General features: G+C 46.8%; 1 protein-coding gene across 7 annotated transcripts in view; it reads left to right on the forward strand.

The window, feature by feature from the left end:
• Positions 1-22362, forward strand: part of LOC143277468 (rho guanine nucleotide exchange factor 11-like) — a 266699-nt gene that overhangs the window by 108337 nt on the left and 136000 nt on the right. The window contains exon 1 of one of the 7 annotated variants that reach the window (XM_076582308.1): positions 4790-5057. The exons of 5 other annotated variants lie outside the window; for them this stretch is intronic. In XM_076582308.1, coding sequence (XP_076438423.1) covers positions 5027-5057 — 31 coding nt within the window. In that variant the 5' untranslated portion in view covers positions 4790-5026. Of the gene's footprint in view, positions 1-4789; positions 5058-17184; positions 17527-22362 lie in introns of those variants that run through there. One more of the 7 variants, XM_076582309.1, reaches the window with a different exon arrangement.

The raw sequence follows: 22362 nt of genomic DNA on the forward strand, positions 1-22362 counted from the left end.
ACATTGTCTGCTTGTTTGTTTTCGTTATTGTTGTTGTTGTCTACCGGTAAATCACGTTGGTTATTGAACAAGGGAGTGTTGTCATGCATTTGGAAGGTGGCATTGGGAACGAGATCATTGTTTGCAGGATTCTTTATATATTACTGTGGTAACGAATAATTATAGATGCGAGCGTTCATACTGTACGTGTGTTTGTGTGTATGTGTGTGTGTGTGTGCGCGCGCGTGTTTGTGTGCGCGCGCAGCGAGAGAGAGAGAGAGAGAGATGGTTTATTCACATTAGGCCTGAGCCCCTCGTGAAGGGGAGTGGGAACAATAAGTATCTAGAAAGAGAAATAGGGGTTATTCTAATGGAATCATGGAGTTAGTATTGCCGCTTGTTGGGGTATTGTGTGTGGCTAGAGGGAGAAAGGGGGGTTATTCTAATGGAATCATGGAGATAGTATTGCCGCTTGTTGGGGTATTGTGTGTGGCTAGAGGGAGAAAGGGGGGTTATTCTAATGGAATCATGGAGTTAGTATTGTCGCTTGTTGGGGTATTGTGTGTGGCTAGAGGGAGAAAGGGGGGTTATTCTAATGGAATCATGGAGTTAGTATTGCCGCTTGTTGGGGTATTGTGTGTGGTTAGAGGGAGAAAGGGGGGTTATTCTAATGGAATCATGGAGTTAGTATTGCCGCTTGTTGGGGTATTGTGTGTGGTTAGAGGGAGAAAGGGGAGTTATTCTAATGGAATCATGAAGTTAGCATTGCCGCTTGTTGGGGTATTGTGTGTGGTTAGAGGGAGAAAGGGGAGTTATTCTAATGGAATCATGAAGTTAGCATTGCCGCTTGTTGGGGTATTGTGTGTGGTTAGAGGGAGAAAGGGGAGTTATTCTAATGGAATCATGAAGTTAGTATTGCCGCTTGTTGGGGTATTGTGTGTGGCTGGAGGGAGAAAGGGGAGTTATTCTAATGGAATCATGAAGTTAGCATTGCCGCTTGTTGGGGTATTGTGTGTGGTTAGAGGGAGAAAGGGGGGTTATTCTAATGGAATCATGAAGTTAGTATTGCCGCTTGTTGGGGTATTGTGTGTGGCTAGAGGGAGAAAGGGGGGTTATTCTAATGGAATCATGAAGTTAGCATTGCCGCTTGTTGGGGTATTGTGTGTGGTTAGAGGGAGAAAGGGGGGTTATTCTAATGGAATCATGAAGTTAGTATTGCCGCTTGTTGGGGTATTGTGTGTGGCTAGAGGGAGAAAGGGGAGTTATTCTAATGGAATCATGAAGTTAGCATTGCCGCTTGTTGGGGTATTGTGTGTGGTTAGAGGGAGAAAGGGGGGTTATTCTAATGGAATCATGTAGTTAGCATTGCCGCTTGTTGGGGTATTGTGTGTGGTTAGAGGGAGAAAGGGGGGTTATTCTAATGGAATCATGAAGTTAGTATTGCCGCTTGTTGGGGTATTGAGTGTGGTTAGAGGGAGAAAGGGGGGTTATTCTAATGGAATCATGAAGTTAGCATTGCCGCTTGTTGGGGTATTGTGTGTGGTTAGAGGGAGAAAGGGGAGTTATTCTAATGGAATCATGAAGTTAGCATTGCCGCTTGTTGGGGTATTGTGTGTGGTTAGAGGGAGAAAGGGGGGTTATTCTAATGGAATCATGAAGTTAGTATTGCCGCTTGTTGGGGTATTGAGTGTGGTTAGAGGGAGAAAGGGGGGTTATTCTAATGGAATCATGAAGCTAGTATTGCCGCTTGTTGGGGTATTGTGTGTGGCTTGATGGAGAAAGGGGAGTTATTCTAATGGAATCATGAAGTTAGTATTGCCGCTTGTTGGGGTATTGTGTGTGGTTAGAGGGAGAAAGGGGAGTTATTCTAATGGAATCATGAAGTTAGCATTGCCGCTTGTTGGGGTATTGTGTGTGGTTAGAGGGAGAAAGGGGAGTTATTCTAATGGAATCATGAAGTTAGTATTGCCGCTTGTTGGGGTATTGTGTGTGGCTGGAGGGAGAAAGGGGAGTTATTCTAATGGAATCATGAAGTTAGCATTGCCGCTTGTTGGGGTATTGTGTGTGGTTAGAGGGAGAAAGGGGGGTTATTCTAATGGAATCATGAAGTTAGCATTGCCGCTTGTTGGGGTATTGTGTGTGGCTAGAGGGAGAAAGGGGGGTTATTCTAATGGAATCATGAAGTTAGCATTGCCGCTTGTTGGGGTATTGTGTGTGGTTAGAGGGAGAAAGGGGGGTTATTCTAATGGAATCATGAAGTTAGTATTGCCGCTTGTTGGGGTATTGTGTGTGGCTAGAGGGAGAAAGGGGAGTTATTCTAATGGAATCATGAAGTTAGCATTGCCGCTTGTTGGGGTATTGTGTGTGGTTAGAGGGAGAAAGGGGGGTTATTCTAATGGAATCATGTAGTTAGCATTGCCGCTTGTTGGGGTATTGTGTGTGGTTAGAGGGAGAAAGGGGGGTTATTCTAATGGAATCATGAAGTTAGTATTGCCGCTTGTTGGGGTATTGAGTGTGGTTAGAGGGAGAAAGGGGGGTTATTCTAATGGAATCATGAAGTTAGCATTGCCGCTTGTTGGGGTATTGTGTGTGGTTAGAGGGAGAAAGGGGAGTTATTCTAATGGAATCATGAAGTTAGCATTGCCGCTTGTTGGGGTATTGTGTGTGGTTAGAGGGAGAAAGGGGGGTTATTCTAATGGAATCATGAAGTTAGTATTGCCGCTTGTTGGGGTATTGAGTGTGGTTAGAGGGAGAAAGGGGGGTTATTCTAATGGAATCATGAAGCTAGTATTGCCGCTTGTTGGGGTATTGTGTGTGGCTGGATGGAGAAAGGGGAGTTATTCTAATGGAATCATGAAGTTAGTATTGCCGCTTGTTGGGGTATTGTGTGTGGTTAGAGGGAGAAAGGGGAGTTATTCTAATGGAATCATGAAGTTAGTATTGCCGCTTGTTGGGGTATTGTGTGTGGCTGGATGGAGAAAGGGGAGTTATTCTAATGGAATCATGAAGTTAGTATTGCCGCTTGTTGGGGTATTGTGTGTGGTTAGAGGGAGAAAGGGGGGTTATTCTAATGGAATCATGAAGTTAGTATTGCCGCTTGTTGGGGTATTGTGTGTGGTTAGAGGGAGAAAGGGGGGTTATTCTAATGGAATCATGTAGTTAGCATTGCCGCTTGTTGGGGTATTGTGTGTGGTTCGAGGGAGAAAGGGGGGTTATTCTAATGGAATCATGAAGTTAGTATTGCCGCTTGTTGGGGTATTGTGTGTGGTTAGAGGGAGAAAGGGGGGTTATTCTAATGGAATCATGTAGTTAGCATTGCCGCTTGTTGGGGTATTGTGTGTGGTTAGAGGGAGAAAATGGGGTTATTCTAATGGAATCATGAAGTTAGTATTGCCGCTTGTTGGGGTATTGAGTGTGGTTAGAGGGAGAAAGGGGGGTTATTCTAATGGAATCATGAAGTTAGTATTGCCGCTTGTTGGGGTATTGAGTGTGGCTGGAGGGAGAAAGGGGGGTTATTCTAATGGAATCATGAAGTTAGTATTGCCGCTAGTTGGGGTATTGTGTGTGGTTAGAGGGAGAAAGGGGGGTTATTCTAATGGAATCATGGAGTTAGTATTGCCGCTAGTTGGGGTATTGTGTGTGGTTAGAGGGAGAAAGGGGGGTTATTCTAATGGAATCATGTAGTTAGTATTGCCGCTTGTTGGGGTATTGTGTGTGGCTAGAGAGAGAAAGGGGGGTTATTCTAATGGAATCATGAAGTTAGTATTGCCGCTAGTTGGGGTATTGTGTGTGGTTAGAGGGAGAAAGGGGGGTTATTCTAATGGAATCATGAAGTTAGCATTGCCGCTTGTTGGGGTATTGTGTGTGGCTAGAGGGAGAAAGGGGGGTTATTCTAATGGAATCATGAAGTTAGTATTGCCGCTTGTTGGGGTATTGTGTGTGGCTAGAGAGAGAGAGAGAGAAACCAGCAGGAGGGGAGATGGGAAGATGCGGAGATGGAGTGGTCAGTTACAGCTACTGTCACCCACACGGCTTGGACTTGGCTATCATGAGATCAGCTGATCTGGACAACAAGAAACACACACACATGCACACACGCACACACACACACACACACACACACTAACAAAAATATTGGTTTCTTTGCTTTTACTTTTTTTTCTTTTTTTTTATCAAGGCCACATTTTCATTTCTTTATTATGAAGACCCCTTGTGTTTGTGTCAACGGAAAGGTCTCATTCCACAGTGTTGTGCGACGTGGATTCCTCCATGTTTATTCACCACACATGGCAAGTGAATTGACGGACTGTGTGTAAGAGAGCCGTGTTCTTTCCCTAAAACTACCCTCCTCACCTCAGCTTGCTACTACCTATGTGAAACTGCATTCCCTCTGTGGACATATATATATATATATATTATTGGTTTGCTTACCACGAGGACTTTGAGTGGAAAGAAAAGGCCCACCAGATCTGGCAATCCATCCAAGACACTTGGAGAAAAGAGTAGCGTGGGACATACAAAAAGTTTGTGAAAGTGAGACCGCGGATTTTTATTTTTTATTTTTTTTATTTTTTTAAAACCACCGTGATGATGTGTGTATGCAGCAGATACTGACGGATTGAACCATCGACGGATTGACGACAGTGGATTGAATTGATTGTACATTGTGCATCATGAATCACTGGTGGTAGGGTGCGGGGTGAAGAAGGGGAGGGAGGGGCCGGTGGTGAGGGTGGTGGAGGTGGAGGTGGTGAGGGTGGTGGTGGTGGTTGACGATTGCAGCGACACCCGTGTGTAGGGATAACGGGAGGAGGAAAAAGAAGAGAAGGAGAGAGAAACACGTAAGAGAGAAGAGCTGTGTTGTGGTGGTGGTGGTGGTGGTTGTGGAGTTGGGTGGAAGTGAGTGGGGAGCCAGTGGCTGTTTTGTTTGAAGAAAAAAAAAAGAAGAAGAAGAAAAATTCTTTTACTTCATTGACTACTACTACTGCAACTAGTGCAAGGTGTGCGGACAGTGTGTTGACTGAAGTGACCAGCCAGGGAGGGATACATGTATTATCGCCACAACAGTCAGAAGAAAGGTCAGTGTTTTGTGGTCATGTGTATGTGTGTGTGTGTGTTTGGGGCGTGGGGGTGTGGTGGGGTTGATGTGTGTGGGCAGAGAGAGTGTATGTGTGTGAGTGAAGGGAGGGAAAGGGTGCGGGGTGGGGGTGGGGGTAAGTATTTCCATAGTCAGGACCATTTTGTGAATATTAAACGTCTCGTCGTGATGGTTGTCTTCCAAAACTCCCTCGATCTCCCTGCACACCTGTGTGCTCACTACCTGTTCCCATTTTCTCTTCCCATGCCCCTGCCCCTTCCTGTCCTCCCCTCCGCCCCCCTCATGCATTCCCTCCCCCCCCCCCCCCACCCCACCCCCCACCCATCCGGGTCCCTTGCTGCTGGCCACATCAGTACAACTCCGCCCTCAGTGTTTGCCCTGACAAACAGTCTTGATAAGGTGGGGGGAGAGGGTGGGTGGGGTGGGGCAGAGAGTGGGTGAGAGGAAGAGAGAGAGAGAGGCAGTGTGTGTGTGTGTGAGAGTGTTTGTGTGTGTGTGAGAGAGAGAGAGAGAGGCAGTGTGTGTGTGTGTGTGTGTGTGAGAGAGAGAGAGGCAGTGTGTGTGTGTGTGAGAGTGTGTTTGTGTGTGTGTGTGAGAGAGAGAGAGAGAGAGGCAGTGTGTGTGTGTGTGTGTGAGAGAGAGAGAGAGAGGCAGTGCGTGTGTAGGTGTGTGCGTGCGTGTGTGTGAGAGGGAAAACGAGAGGGAGTACATGTATCTGCTTGCGTGCGTGTATGTGTGTGTAGTACACGTGCGTATGTTTGTGTATGCGTTTGTTTTTGCGCACATGTATATGCGTGTGTTAGTGCGTGATCGTCAGTGAATATGTACGTGTGTGTGTGTGTGTGTGCGTGTGTGTGTGTGTGTGTGTGTGTTCCGGGTCCGGGTCCCGTATCAGGCGGTGACGTGTGGACCGACAGAGTGGTTGGTGAAGTTGACAGCTGGCAGTCAGTGCATGCAGCCAGGTTTTAAACAAGTCGGCTTCAGACAGATATATTGGGGTCGTCAAGCATTCCACATGCTGCACCTCGTGTGCTGATGGTGGTGGTGGTGGTGTTCATCTTTGCTCAGCGTGGAGCAGAGGCCTTTTTTTCCCCTACCTTGGTGTTGTTATGTAGTTGGTGGAGGGGCACCTGTTGACTGAAGTGACTGATAGAAATAGGGGCATGTTGTTGTTGTTAATTGTGTGTGTGTGTGTGTGTTGTGGATATGTATTTTGTGTGGAGATAAAAAGCAAAACAAAAGGAAAGTTAACTCTCCCAGAACAAAAATAATGATAATAGCTACAACAACAACAACGTGCACCAGCACCAACAATAGAACATAAAACACGCTTTATAAATTTACATTAATCAGTTCGTTACCTCTTTATTCGGTTATTTATTTATTCATCTGTCTTTTGTGAGGAAATTTCTTCGTTTTTTTGGCATAAGTCGCAAGATCAGTTGTATATTGTCCTCTCTCTCTCTCTCTCTCTCTCTCTCTCTCTCTCTCTCTCTGTGTGTGTAGAAAACGAATTGCATGTTATGTTCTGTTGTTCTGTCTTGCATCATATAAGGATAAAACTGATTGAACCCAAGTAGTATCAAAACCCATCTCTTTTTTATATTGAATCTGCTGGTGACATCCGGAAATGTAACCGCCTTGACTAACTTGGCTTTATTTGCCTACAAAGCACTAAGGCTACTTTATATCTGTACAGCTTCGAATGTAATCATGTGTTTCGTGTTATACTATTTTTTTTACTCACATTTGTAAACAAAGTGAGTCTGTGTTTTAACCCGGTTTCGGTTGTCTGTGTGTGTGTGTGTGTGTCTGTGTCCGTGGTAAACTTTAACATTGACATTTTCTCTGCAAATATTTTTTCAGTTGACACCAAATTTGGCATAAAAATAGGAAAAATTCAGTTCTTTCCAGTCATCTTGTTTAAAACAATATTGCGCCTCTGGGATGGGCATACACACAAAAAAAATGAAGCCTAATTATATGCAAACTGCATTTACTGTTGTATTTATATTTTTGTATTCTCTAAACTTGGCACTTTGATCTGATAATCTGACCCAACAACAAGAGCAGTCATTATTATCATTTTTTGTTCAAACAGGAACTTCTTTTGCTAAGCATTGAAGTTTTATTTATTTTGCAAACGTTTTGATGCAGATAGTAAAAAAGGGAAATTACTCTGTAATTAATGCTAGGGGACTTAATTTGCTTTAAACTGATCTTTCTCATCTTAAACATTTTGAAATTATACTCAGTACATAAAAAGCTTGGATTTTTTTTTTTTTTTTTTTTCTTTTTTCAGTGTATCACAAGTGAGTCTTGAAGGCCTTGCCTCTCTTGTTTTATTTAAATTTGTTTAGAATGTATGTTCGTGTTATAAATATTCTTCGTATACGTATATATATGTGTGTGTGTGTGTGTGTGTGTGTGTGTGTGTGTGTGTGTGTGTGTATACGCTCAAGGCCTGACGAAGCGCGATGGGTTAGCTGCTGGAGCTGCTGGTCAGGTATCTGCCCAGCAGATGTGGTGTAGCGTGTATAATTATGGATTTGTTCGTGAACGCAGTGACGCCTCCTTGGGAGACTAAAGCTGAAAGGGCGGCATGTGGAGTGGTGTGTGTCTGTACTGTGGGCGTGGGGGGCTGGCTGATCCACCCGGCTGATGGAGGTCGACGGGCAGGAGGAAGTGGCGTTGTTGCCTGACCTTGTTGATCAGTGTGGATTGAAGGGGAGATGGAACAGCAGTCAGGTGTCTGGCCTGCAACACTTCTGTACTGACTGCTGTTTCTTCTGCCCCATGTCAATCCGTTTTACAGAGGAATCAGTGGAACTCTTTTAGTTGTTGGTGTGTGTGTGTGTGTGTGTGTGTGTGTGTGTGTGTGTGTGTGTGTGTGTGTGTGTGTGTGTGTGCTCCATACCACTGACCTTCCTGATCAGTGTAGATTGAAGGGGAGATGGAACATCAGTCAGGTATCTGGCCTGGTACTGTACTGTACTGACTGTTGTTTATAAATGCCCCTATCATCCGTTTTACAGAGGAATCAGTGGAACTCTTTTAGTTGCTGGTGTGTGTGAGTGTGTGTGTGTGTCTGTGAGAGAGAGAGAGAGAGAGAGAGAGAGAATGTGTGTGTGTGTGTGTGTGTGTGTGTGCGTGCGGGCTCCACAGAAGTGCCGAGATATCTGTCGAGTCCACTTGGGACGACACTGCATTTATACCAGGGATGTATGCTGTCTCTCCCTCAAAGAGAGTGGAAATGGCCCCCGTACCTTACATTACCTTACCTTACCTCACCTTTCACCTGACCTTACATTACCTTACCTTACCTTTCACCTTACCTGACCTGACCTTACATTACCTTACGTTACATTACATTATATTACCTTACCTTTCACCTGACCTGACCTGACCTTACCTTACCTTGATGCGCGCGCATCAGGTCACGGATGCACTGTTGCTTATCAGCGTGTTAGAAGTCAGCTATCTGACGACCCTGTCAGTGTGTGTGAGGCTGAGAACTGCTGTTCTTGCTGTCGTGTAAACTGCTTCTTTTTTTGTTTTTTTGTTTTTTTGTTTTTGTTTTGTTTGTTTGTCTGTTTGTTTGTTAACATACTCGGTGTGTGTGTGTGTGTGTGTGTGAGGGGAGGGCGGATGTGTGAATTTCGCAAGTTCAAAATTTCGCCAGAAACAACCTCCTCCCATCACCCCCCCCCCCCCCACCCCTCTTTCTCTCTCTTCTTCTTCTCTGTCTGTCTGTCTGTCTTTTCCTCCTCCCCTCTCTCTCTTTGTCTGCCTCTCTCTGTCAGTGTCTCTCACACCTCCACACTCTCCCTCCCTCCCTTCCCCCGTGCCCCTCCCCCCCTTCTCTCTCTTATCATCTGTTGGCTCCGTGACTCAGTAGTCGTGATGATGCATACAGAACATGATGAACGGCCTTGTTCACAGAGTTGTCGTACCGCTTTCCTTCAAGTTGTTGTCTTGTACACATGTCTCGCGCTCTCTCTGTCCTCTCTCTCTTGTTTGACTCTCTCTCTCTCTCTCTCTCTCTCTCTCTCTCTCTCTCTCTCACCTTTCTTTTTTTTTTCCTGTACTTACTACATGTCCTGTTGTTGGTGGGTTTGTGTTTTTTTCTGAATGCATCTGTGTGGCTGTTCGCCCGTATGCGTTAGACTGCTAGGTCGTGTGTATGTATGTGCGTGCTCTGGCCCGATTGCTGAAAATGGGGGGTGGGTTGGGGTTCAGTAGCTATGCAATAAGGCAATGGGAGTAAACGTTATATATATTTATATATACTTGTGCAGTTTGTTTGGGGTCGGGTATCGTGAGAATGTGTGCAGTGTTTGTGTGTGTGAATAGAATAGAATATTTTATTGTCATGAAACCTTAAGGTTTATAAGACACAATAAAACAAAGACATGAGCATATATATTAAGAAGAGAAACATTCATAAGCAAACTCGGGGTGTGTGTGTGTGTGTGTGTGTGTGTTCAGCAGCTCTGTATCAAGACAACGCATAGTAACGTCATATATATTTACTGTGCAGTGTGTTTGGGGTCGGATCGCGTGTGTGTGTGTGTGTGTGTGTGTGTGTGTGTGTACAAAAACATAGGTCTCCGCACCACCCCCACCCCCTCCCTGTGCTGGTATCACAGCAGAAGAAACGTCAGTAACCGTGAGCTGAGTGCCAGCCAGCACCGTGAGTGTAAGATAGCAGGAGGCGGTAATTAGTGCAAGGTGCCCACAGACAACCCTCCCCCACCCCCCACTTACCTGCACCCCCCACGCCCCCCAAACCTTTACCTCCCTCCTACTCCTTGCTCTTCTCTTCTCTTCTACCTCTCCGAGTCCTCCTCCTCCTCTTCAGGTTTGCTTATTGCCTGTGTACTTGCTTCCAGAACAGCACAGCTGTCGTGGCTTCTTGTTTTCTTCAGCCCCACACTCCCCACCCTCCACCCACGTCCCGAATCCATGATTAGCTGCCTGCCTGCCTACCGGTCTCTGTGCCACTGTCTGTCCTTTCCTGTCTCTGTGCCACTGTCTGTCCTTTCCTGTCTCTGTGCCACTGTCTGTCCGTCCTTTCCCGTCTTTATGCCACTGTCTGTCCGTCCTTTCCTGTCTCTGTGCCACTGTCTGTCCGTCCTTTCCTGTCTCTGTGCCACTGTCTGTCTGTCCTTTCCTGTCTCTGTGCCACTGTCTGTCCTTTCCTGTCTCTGTGCCACTGTCTGTCCGTCCTTTCCTGTCTTTATGCCACTGTCTGTCTGTCCTTTCCTGTCTCTATGCCACTGTCTGTCTGTCCTTTCCTGTGTCTGTGCCACTGTCTGTCCTTTCCTGTCTCTGTGCCACTGTCTGTCCGTCCTTTCCTGTCTCTATGCCACTGTCTGTCTGTCCTTTCCTGTCTCTATGCCACTGTCTGTCTGTCCTTTCCTGTCTCTATGCCACTGTCTGTCTGTCCTTTCCTGTGTCTGTGCCACTGTCTGTCCTTTCCTGTGTCTGTTCCACTGTCTGTCTGTCCTTTTCTGTCTCTATGCCACTGTCTTTCCGTCCTTTCCTGTCTCTGTGCCACTGTCTGTCCTTTCCTGTCTCTACCACTGTCTGTCCTTTCCTGTCTCTACCACTGTTTGTCCTTTCCTGTCTCTGTGCCACTGTCTGTCCTTTCCTGTCTCTGTGCCACTGTCTTTCCGTCCTTTCCTGTCTCTGTGCCACTGTCTTTCCGTCCTTTCCTGTCTCTCTGCCACTGTCTGTCTGTCCTTTCCTGTCTCTGTGCCACTGTCTGTCCTTTCCTGTCTCTGTGCCACTGTCTGTCTGTCCTTTCCTGTCTCTATGCCACTCTCTTTCCGTCCTTTCCTGTCTCTGTGCCACTGTCTGTCCTTTCCTGTCTCTACCACTGTCTGTCTGTCCTTTCCTGTCTCTGTGCCACTGTCTGTCCTTTCCTGTCTCTACCACTGTCTGTCCGTCCTTTCCTGTCTCTGTGCCACTGTCTGTCCTTTCCTGTCTCTGCCACTGTCTGTCCTTTCCTGTCTCTGTGCCACTGTCTGTCCGTCCTTTCCTGTCTCTATGCCACTGTCTGTCTGTCCTTTCCTGTCTCTATGCCACTGTCTTTCCGTCCTTTCCTGTCTCTATACCACTGTCTGTCTGTCCTTTCCTGTCTCTACCACTGTCTGTCCGTCCTTTCCTGTCTCTACCACTGTCTGTCCGTCCTTTCCTGTCTCTACCACTGTCTGTCTGTCCTTTCCTGTCTCTGTGCCACTGTCTGTCCTTTCCTGTCTCTGTGCCACTGTCTGTCCTTTCCTGTCTCTGTGCCACTGTCTGTCCGTCCTTTCCTGTCTCTATGCCACTGTCTGTCTGTCCTTTCCTGTCTCTATGCCACTGTCTGTCCGTCCTTTCCTGTCTCTGTGCCACTGTCTGTCCGTCCTTTCCTGTCTCTATGCCACTGTCTGTCTGTCCTTTCCTGTCTCTATGCCACTGTCTGTCTGTCCTTTCCTGTCTCTGTGCCACTGTCTGTCCGTCCTTTCCCGTCTTTATGCCACTGTCTGTCCGTCCTTTCCTGTCTCTGTGCCACTGTCTGTCCGTCCTTTCCCGTCTTTATGCCACTGTCTGTCCGTCCTTTCCTGTCTCTATGCCACTGTCTGTCCTTTCCTGTCTCTGTGCCACTGTCTGTCCGTCCTTTCCTGTCTTTGTACCACTGTCTTTCTGTCCTTTCCTGTCTCTATGCCACTGTCTGTCTGTCCTTTCCTGCCTCTATGCCACTGTCTGTCCGTCCTTTCCTGTCTTTGTACCACTGTCTTTCTGTCCTTTCCTGTCTCTGTGCCACTGTCTGTCCTTTCCTGTCTCTATGCCACTTCTGTCTTCCTTTCCTTCTTATGCCACTGTCTGTCTAGTCCTTTCCTGTCTCTGTGCCACTGTCTGTCCGTCCTTTCCTGTCTCTGTGCCACTGTCTGTCCTTCCTTTCTGTCTGTGCCACTGTCTGTCTGTCCTTTCCTGTCTCTACCATGTCTGCTCTGTCCTTCCTTCTCTGTCCACGTCGTCCTTCCTGTTTCTGTCCTGTTGTCCTTTCCTGTCTCTGTGCCACTGTAGTCCTTTCCTGTCTCTGTGCCACTTCCGTCCTTCCTTCTCGTGCCCAATATTCTCTCGTCCTTCTGTGTCTGTGCCTGTTGTCTTTTTTTCTGTCCATGATCTGTCTGTCTTTCCATACCACCGCCCTCCATCTCTTTCCACCACTTCTCCCACCCCCTCCCTTCCTTTTCTTTCTTTCTTTCTTTACTTTCTTAGGATTTTCTAATCCTCACCCCACCCTCACGCCCCAACAATCCAACCGGACCACTCTGTCTCTCTCAGTCTGTGTGTGTGTTTGTGTGTGTGTGTGTGTGTGTGTGTGTGTTTCGCAAGTGCAATTTTTCGCCAGAAACAACCCCTCTTTGTGTGTATGTGTGTGTGTGTTTCTCTCTGTCTGTCTCTCTTTCTCTCACTCCATTAGTACGGTACAGGTGCCAACTCGGGAGGAAAAGGTAAGAGTTAGGGGATGGTGGGAAGAAGGGAGGGGGGGGGAGAGGGAGGATCAGCGCGGAGGCATGACGTCATAGTGTTTTGAGGTCGTTGTGAGTCACTGGCCTGACGCATAATATATAAGGAAGGGTGGTGGATGAGGGGGGTTGAAGTGTGTGTGTGTGTGTGTGTGTGTGTGTGATTACTATGACTTCACTTAGTAGTTGAGAGAAATGATTTTTAACGCCCCCATCCTCCACCCCCTCCCTCCCCCTCTCACCTTCTATACCCCGCGTGAGAGAAGAAGGGAGTTGGGTGCAAGTAGTTGATGTTAGTGTGACATTGAGACTTAGGCATGATATGAAGCATACAATTTGAAGGCAACGCTTGACAGCCATTTGATCTGTAGCACGAATGAAGATTGCTAGAAGCTGTGAGAACTTATGGTTGAAGGACCATGCAGGGTGAACGATAGGGGGGTTCCGATTTAGCGTCACGGGTGACAGTTCTTTGTTCGTTTGTTTGTTTGTTTTTTTACATCGCATATCGGCGGCCATGCTGGCAGTGAAACCCACCAATCAGCAGTGTTAGAAGCGATCACGTGACTGCATGAATTTTTCCACCGTTATTTGCGTACGGGAAACTCTTTTGGGCTTGAAAGACTCGGCAGCCGTGTCAGCTGTCAGCTGTTGATTGTATCTGAGACAGAAGTCGTATTTTATAGTTTTGTAGATTTCTTTTGACGGACGAGAGAGAGAGGAGGGAGAGACAGACAGACAGACAGACGGGTAGAGAGAGTGTGTGTATTGTATTACTCTTTGTCACAACATATTTGACAGTGTGAAATTTGGGCTGCTCTCCCCAGGGAGAGCGATTCGCAACAATGAGAGCGCCACCCTTTGTGTGTGTGTGTGTGTGTGTGTGTGTTTTCCAGCCTGCAGTTCTATTTGTTTTTCCTATCGAAGTGGATTTTTCTACAGTATTTTGCCAGGGACAACCCTTTTGTTGCCGTGGGCATTTTTTACGTGCGCTAAGTGCATGCTGCACACGGGACCTAGGTTTATCGTCTCATCCGAATGACTAGCGTCCATATCACCACTCGAGGTCTAGTGGAGAGGGAGAAAATACTGGCGACTATGGGATTCGAACCAGTGCGCTCAGGTTCTCTGGCTTTCTAGGCAGACGCGTTACCTCTAGGCCAACATTCTGTGTGTGTGTGGTGTGCGCGCGCGCGTGCATGTGTTTGTGTGTGTGTGTGTGTGAACCAACAAGAAATGGTGCTAACGGCAAGATACTTTTCTGCAGACGGTAGGGTACTTCAGCATCAGGACCTGTCAAGACAAATGAGATGCAACATGCGCATGAATTAGTCCTCATGTGAGACACGAACCTCGTCCAAGGCAGTGTGTGTAGGGGTGGGTGGGCGACACACTCCGACTGTCCGAAAGCCTTCTTGGCTGAGAGAGAGGGCGTGTAACTTAAGGCAAGACACTCTCCACTTTAATCAGATTCTAGCCCAGATGGTCGGGACAGTAGTTGCCCTCTCTGCTGTTGTGATGGTCATAGTCGGGACATGACTGACTATTCATACATGGGTGGGAAGTGGGTTTGGTCAGTCTCTGAGATAAGCCGGGCGTTGAGCCAGATGTGATGAACTGTGTACGGCCTCAGACTTTCGGGTGGGAGGATTTGCGTCTATCTCTGTGCATGCCATTCACATCGGTAAACATTGCGTAGGTGCGGGTGGTCTGGACACTCGAATGGAGAACGGCGAGGTGGTGTCTGTAACTCTGTCGTTAGTCCTTAAAGGGATGGTGGGAGCGCGACAGGGGACTAGCACGTGTGTGGCGGTGCCGTTGTCCTCGAACTGCTGTTATCTTGACTTGCAGACAGAAATGATAACGGCTTCCCGCTCATCCCTCAGCCGAGTGACCTGAAGTACTGATGCAGTAGTCCTTGTCGTCAGCACTCGTTCTTATAATTAAAAACAACAACAAAAAACAAATCAACAACAACAACAACAAAACCAAGTAAGATGAGGACGACTCTGGACGTCATTCTTGCAGCCATTTACAAAAATCCTGCAAAATTTCCTTTCAAGTGATGCGGTGGCAGTTGGGGAGTGCTCATTTTCTATTGGAAGTCTGGACTGAAGTTTTATTATTTTTTGAATGTATGATTATTTCGCTCTGTTGCGTTGCGTTCATATTACTTTTGTTAACAATAGAGACGTGCCGGTCAGTTTTGCATTGATTCCTAATTTTTAATTAGACATACGATTCGTGCAGTTCAATGGTTTTTTTTTTTCGGGGATAACGGCAGTGTTCGAGGTTAGCCGCACCACACACATACCGTTAGTTCTTAGAAGGAGTGTTGGAGCGTATGAGGAGTCAGTGTTGTCCTCGCCCTCCTCAGGAAGTCTTGTCACGCCAGAGCGTTGAGTTGGGAGTTATCGACCTTTTTCATTCCTTCCTTCCTTCCCGGATCACAGGCAACAGTCAGGTTGTGAACAACAGCAAAGCAACACAAAAACAACTTGAAGCACCAGCACCAGTAGTAGTAGTAGTAGTAGTAGCAGGGTCAACTACAACCACAACATCATCACCCTCATCGAGAACAACCATCAAGTTTTCGTTGTTGCGTTTACTGGTGTGTGTTCTGAGCTGTGTTTAGGCGGAGGTGGTTGGTTTTTTGTTTTTTTTTGTTTTTTGTTTTTTTCTTGTGTGTGTGTGTTGGTTTTGTGTTGTTGTTTTTTAGGGACAGATTACCGGTGTCAGAAATAATTGATAATTAACTATTGCTATTTTACCGCGCGTTCTTTCCCATTCATTAAGACCGGGAGAGGCGTTAAGGCTTTTTATTATTGCAGTGATGGTGGTGGTGGTGTGGGTGGGTGGTGGGAGTGAGTGTTGGCAGCCCTGGCGGCGGGGGCCGAGCTTCCGCACGTGCGGTGTGGGTTGTGCGGTGATAACCATGCACGTTCCCACTGGTCCGGGGTCTGATAGTACAGCCACCCCCCACCCCCCGCACCACCCTCCCTTACCTCCCTCCTTTGTACTGGTCTCTTTGCTTTACCACTACCTCACTGCCGTCATTCCCAGTATCTGACTGTTCCCTGGTCTGAAGAGGTTTTTTGAGGGGTTAGTTTTCTTCACTATTCTCTCTACTCGTAAACTATTTATATTGTTATTATTATTGGTGGTGGTGGTAGTAGTAGTAGTAGTAGTAGTAGCAACAGCAGCAATAGAAGTAGTAGTTGAAGTAGCAATAGTTGTAGTGGCAGCAGCAGTTGACGGTAGAAATAGAAGTTATGCATCATCGTCGTCACATACTGTACTATTTTTCTCTTCTTTTTTTTCTTCTTTTTTTTTTTTGCGAACGTGCGCATGTGTGCGCGCGCGCATGCGTGTATTTTGGGAATTGACTTCTCAAGGAAGCTCGTTATGTTTCGTTGCTGTTGTTTGTGTGTTTCTTTTCTTTTTTTTCTTCTTTTCTTTTTTTTTTTCAATTAAAATCAAAACAGAGGGGGGGGGGGGGGGGGGTCTCCCCCGCCAAGGCCAGTGATGTGAGGCAGCCTGCAAATCGTTATCACCAAGTCTAGTCAGTCGGTGATGGTGGTGGTGGTGGTGGTAGGAAAGAAGAAGAAGAAGCAAGCAGAAGCAAGGCAGCCCTAGCTTTTCTATAGGAGTATAGCTAGCAGACAGATAGAGAGAGCACACACACACACACACACACACACACACACACACACACACAAAGAGAGAGAGAGAGCACAGTCAGTACAAGGGGGGAAGGAAGGGAATCGAGGGATCCCATCCGTCATGGCGGACATGCAGGCGTGGTGTGCCCCTGCCGTCGGCCTGCTAGCCTGCCTGTAGTGGCTGCAGCTGGCTGACGACCCTCTCACTGGTTGGACCAGGCAAGACACCACCACCACCACGCGCATCTTCGCTGCATGCTCAGCTGGTTTGTGCTCGGTGATTGGCTGTTTGTGGTTGTCGATGAAGTGGGACGATTGACTTGCAGTGCTGACCTGTGGTTTATACATTATCTCACACAGTGTGGGGACTTTGGTGGTTGAGGTTGTCCCTTCCGTGAGGATAGTTTTTTTTTGGGGGGGGGGTGTGGTTTGTTGGTTGTTCTGTGGTGGGTGATCGATCAGGGCCCGGGCACCACTGAGGTGTGTGTGTGTGTGTGTGTGTGTGTGCGTGTGTGTCCATCATGATGCTGGTCAGTGGGTGATATGCACTGTGTTGTGTGGTTCTGGGCTGTGTGTTCGTTGATTTTTTTTTTTTTTTAATTTAAAAAAAAATTCCAGCTTTAATTGATGTGCGGAACAACATTCTGAAAGACAGGCTGAAAATTTTGGTTTCTGGATAGTGATGGTGTCTGCTAAAATTGGTTTTCCGTGTGACGTCGTCAAATTGTCAGATCTATGATCTTTTAGTTTTTTTGTTTTTGTGGGTTTTTTTATAGTTTTTTTTGTGTTTTTTTTGTGTTTTTTTAATTTGTGTGTGTGTTTGTGTGACTCCCTTTTCGAACCCCACTCTCCCCTCATCCCCACACCTCCCTCACCCCTGAATAAATGAAAAAAAGCCACAGTTTCTTGGTTCTGTTGCCAGTTCTTTTGTGTTTGATTTGATCTTCCCGACGTGGAGTACAAAACTTTGATCGGTTCGGTTTGGCTAACCACAACAAACGAACAGTGAACTTTTCAACGGTAAAACTGAATCGCAGTGATCGGAAATGTTGTCCGCCTCCTTGGGATACAACATCGACATTGGCGTGCTGTTCCTTCTGCCCTCCTGGCTGTGATGGTGACAGACTGGTGAAGAGAGTTAAATGTGTTCTTGACGTGGTGAAACTCTCCTCCGAACAGCATTCCGAACGACAGTGCTGCTTTTGGAACCCTCCGCCGATCATCGATATTCTGTCATAGTCTGTATACAGGACTGCAAGATGGAATACAGGTGAAAGGAAGAATGAGGGATGCGAAGGTGTGTGTGTGTGTGTGTTGGGGGGCGGGGGGGTGCTCTTTTTTTCTTTGATTTAACGCCTTTTCACTTTGAGTGATATTAGACGTGTCATGTGTGTGTTTGTGTGCGTGCGTGCGTGGTTTTTTTTGTTTGTTTGTTGTTGTTTTTTTGTGTTTTTTTTGTTTTGTTTTTGTGTGTGTGTGTGTGTGTGTGTGTGTGACATGACAACGTAGGTTGAATCAGATCAGGTACTACTGAACGCCACGGAAGTGACTGCAGCAGCAGTGCAGGGTCTCGTCTGGTGTGTGCCCACCTGGTGGTGACCTAATATGGATAGTTCTTTATGGACTGCGGACACTAGGACTGGTGGCAGACGCTTCGGGTGTGGCCGTGTATGGGGAAATGGGAATGTGCGGCGTGGGAGTGATGTGCAGATGATGGGACGCGCGCGCACACACACACACACACACACACACACACACACACACAAATCGCACTTCCAGCAGTTGTCCTGGACAGCAAATAAAGGAGACGCAGATCAGAGAGACGCTGTGCACAAGGGTTGAAAAAGGGACTTGAGGGAGGATGGCTGGCTGTACCTTGGGGGAAGCAGAGCTAACACAGCACAAGACAGGCAGCAGTCGTTATCTCTGGCGGCGGCCTCATGTGCCACACAGTACAGGGCACGAGGTGGGGGGATGAAGTAAGAAAGAATGATAACACTAGTTTCCAGTTCCTTTGCAGGCACGTGATACACGGCGGGTTCGGAGATTTCCACCTTCTGGAGTTGTGGAGGCTGGTGTCGTGTGTGTCTTCTTCCCCCCCTGTCTTTAGCTTGAAGCCCCCCACGCCTCCTTTTCTCTCATTCCCGTTCTATCTGTCTGTCTCTGTCTGTCTGTCTGTCTTCTCTCTCTCTCTCTCTCTCTCTCTCAGAATAAAACTCCTACCCACCCACTTGGTCCACCTCGCTAACAAATTAAAATTCCCAGAGAAAATATACAGTATAAACAACAGATATAACCGTTAAACAAAGGAAGATGAAAAAAAAAAGAAAAGAAAGAAAGATAAGCCGCCACGCACACATAATTAGCGGTGTAACAGCCAGAGTGGGTCACGAGAAAGAGAGACAGACAGACGTAGACAGAAGGGGAAAAACCAACAACTTAGTTCTCACTTCCCTGGATGCTATATCCCCAGCATAGTGCTAAAGTGCTAGATGATTGGCTGACTGAAGCCCCCCCCCTCCCCCCTGCCCCCTCCAGAACCCCCTAACCCCCACCCCACCTCCCCTTGAATAAACATGGCTGTGAGGTCTGAACAGGTGAGAAGGAACACCTCACGCTAAACCTGTACACCTCCACACGTCTTCTGTACAAAGTTGCCTTCGTTGGCTGCAACTCTTACCTTCCCTTCCTTCTGTAGACAGATGTACCTGCAAGCGGGTTTTTTAATTGACTGTCTTTACTCAGCCGTTCTCTGTTTTCAGAGTGTGCATGGTGAGCACGTTCGTGTTTTCCGTAACCAACCGAACGTTGACATGGATATAGGCAGCGGTAGGTCTGCACATTTGTTGACCAAGAAGAATGTGGGGGAGAGGAGGGGGGGGCGGGAGAAGAGGGGTGGTGGTGGAGGGGGTGGTCTGAACCTACTTTGGCGCCGATACCGGCGTCGAACTCAGGACCCAAAGGTGGAAACTCCAACGCTCAAACGTTGAACTCTGCTGTCGTGCCCGTCCCACCCCCACCATGTCCCCACCCTAAATCTCTCTAGTTCGGTAACCCTCTTGGTGCCCTGTGGCACACACACAAGGCCACCACCACCAGAGACCTCAACTTCCGCCTGTCTTGTGTACTGCCGTTCTGGTTCTTCTTCAGCCGTTCTGCACCCCTTGTCTCCCTGGGTCTTCCCGGCGCTGTTTCTGTCCAGTGTTCAGGGCTGTTCTGAGTCGTTCATCTGATGGCATTCAGATCATCTCCCTAACACACCTGATGGCATTCTGATCATCTCTGTAACACATCTGATGGCATTCTGTTCATCTCCCTAACACCATTGATGACATTCTGATCATCTCCCTAACACATCTGATGGCATTATATTCATCTCCCTAATACATCTGATGGCAATATATTCATCTCCCTACCACATCTGATGGCATTCTATTCATCTCCCTAACACCATTGATGACATTCTGATCATCTCCCTAACACATCTGATGGCATTATATTCATCTCCCTAACACATCTGATGGCATTCTGTTCATCTCCCTAACACATCTGATGGCAATATATTCATCTCCCTAACACATCTGATGGCACTCTATTCATCTCCCTAACACATCTGATGGCATTCTGTTCATCTCCCTAACACCATTGATGACATTCTGATCATCTCCCTAACACATCTGATGGCATTATATTCATCTCCCTAACACATCTGATGGCATTCTGCTCATCTCCCTAATAATCTGATGGCATTCTTTTCATCTCCTTAAAACATCTGATGGTATTTTAACAATGTAACACCCCGGTCAAACAAAGGAATGAAGCAAGTAAAGGTGAATGATGAAAACAGTTGCGCTGGTCCTTAGTATGTTTGCTTTTGTTTTTCTCTTCGTTGTCTTCTATTTTTTATTTCTGTTTATCCTATTCTGAAATTCATCTTCTGGTTTTGTGCAACTTTTGTTTTATTCGCTCATTTAGTTTTATTTTGACGCTGTCCTGCTTTTTATTGTATTAATTCAATGAATAATTAAGTGACAATTCAATTTTCATCTCGCTCATCAACTATTGCCGATAGTGTAAAGTAATTTTCATCGTGATCCCTCAGTCTGCATCCCCCCCCCCCCCAACCCCCACCCCCTCTGCCCCTCCCCCTCCCCCTCCTCCTCCTCCTCTTTTTTACTGTTGTTGTTTTTGTTGTTGTTGTTGTTTTTACCCCCATTCTACTGCGTTTTGAGCGGCAGCTCCCACGTTCAGCATACGGGGTTTTAGTTTTATGTGTGGAAGCATTATTATCCCGCCATATTGGCAGCCATTCTCTGTTTTCAGTTTCTTCTTCCTCTTATTATTATTATTATTATGTTGTTGTTGTTGTTGTTACTTTTAAATCGATTCCATCCTGGGTGATCAATAATCACACACACACACACATCCGTGGAGTGGCCTGGGGGAAAGACATTGTGCTTGGGGTCTGTGAAAGGACAGACACTGGTGAACATGATCACCGTCAGTCGCGGGAATGCGCAGAATGAGGCCGCCCTGTGTTTCTGTCTGTGTGTCTGTCAGCGTGTCCAGTCTGTGCGCGTCCCGTCCACCATCCTCTCTGGCCGCGCGCGCACACACACACACACACACACACACACACACACACACACACACACATAAATATATACATGTTAGTTTTTCATTGGAAAGATGTTACATTGTTATGCTTTTTTTGCTTTGTTTTTTAAACAAAACTTGAATCAATCATTTTCTGTGTGTAACTCTCTCACACACACACACACACACACACACACACACACACACACACACACACACATTCGCTTTCTCGCATGCGAACACAGTAATTTCTCCCCACCCCCACCCCCTCCCCCTATCCCCTCCCCCCTCGATTTTTTTTTTCCAACCCGCGTCTGATATCACTTACAGTGAAAAGACTAAACTAAAGAACGAACGATACACACACACACACACACACACACACACACACACACACACACACACACACACACACACATGTCGATCGATGTTTTTATCTGCTGGAGACGAAATTGATATTGATCCAGTGATAGATTAATTGACGAATTAATTTCATGAGGTTTAGAACTGCCGATTGCAGTAGATCACAGATGGGGGAAGTGTGGGTTGGGAGTGGGGTGCAGGGGGAAGGGTTCTGGACTTGTGTTGCTGAGGGGAAAGTTCTCTCCGAGTTGAAAGCTATGGGAAAATTATGGGATCAGACTCAGACCTGGGTGAGTGTTTTTTCCCCTATTTGAATATTCGTTAGTTGTTGTTGGTTTGTGGGGGGTGTGTTTTATTGTTTGTTTGTTGTTTTATATATAATGAAATCAAAAATTATGTAGTCTTTTTTTCTTTTAAAGTCGGTCTGCTTTCGTTCAGCATAAACTTGTGTCAAGCAAGTCAACGTCATGGGGCCGATTGATGGTCAGTTCATGTTTGCTCCAGCTCCAGTGTCGTCGTCGTCACCTCCTACTTCTGAAACCTTACACATGTCATCTGGTTTTGCATCAGGCATTGCACGGAACTATCTTTTCTTCAGTTCTATCCCTTCACCCCCACGCCCCCCTCACCCCTTCCCCTTCGCCTCCTGCCCTACTCCCCTACATTTAGAAGCAGCCATTTTCGGTATTCCGATCTTGGGCAGGTGGTTTGTGTGTGTGTGTGTGTGTGTGTGGTTTTGTTTTTGTTTTTTTAGGGGTTTTTTTGTGTTGCTGATTTTTGTCGCTTGTACGACGTGGTGGTCATTGTTGTGGCTGGTGTATCGTCCACAGTTCGTGGTGATGATTAAGTTTGCTTGTTTCACGACATTTGAAAAGGGGGCGTGGGGGGGGGGGGGGGGGGGGCGGATACTAACGTGGGGAGGGCTGGTCATTGTATCAGTTCAGCTCATCTTTCCTTTGATTTGATAATGATGATGGAATAACACATACCCAAAATGAGAGAAGATAGAGGGGGAAAAAAAGTCTTAAAACATGTCTAAAAGGGATTGATTATACATTCAAAGAATGATGGTTGATGTAAGCTTTTCGGAGGGAGGTGTGGGGGAGGGGGAGGTAGGATTACACTGGGGGTGTAGGGGTTGGAGGGG

This window comes from Babylonia areolata, chromosome 34 (genome assembly GCF_041734735.1).
Source record: "Babylonia areolata isolate BAREFJ2019XMU chromosome 34, ASM4173473v1, whole genome shotgun sequence".
NCBI classification, from domain to species: domain Eukaryota; kingdom Metazoa; phylum Mollusca; class Gastropoda; order Neogastropoda; family Buccinidae; genus Babylonia; species Babylonia areolata.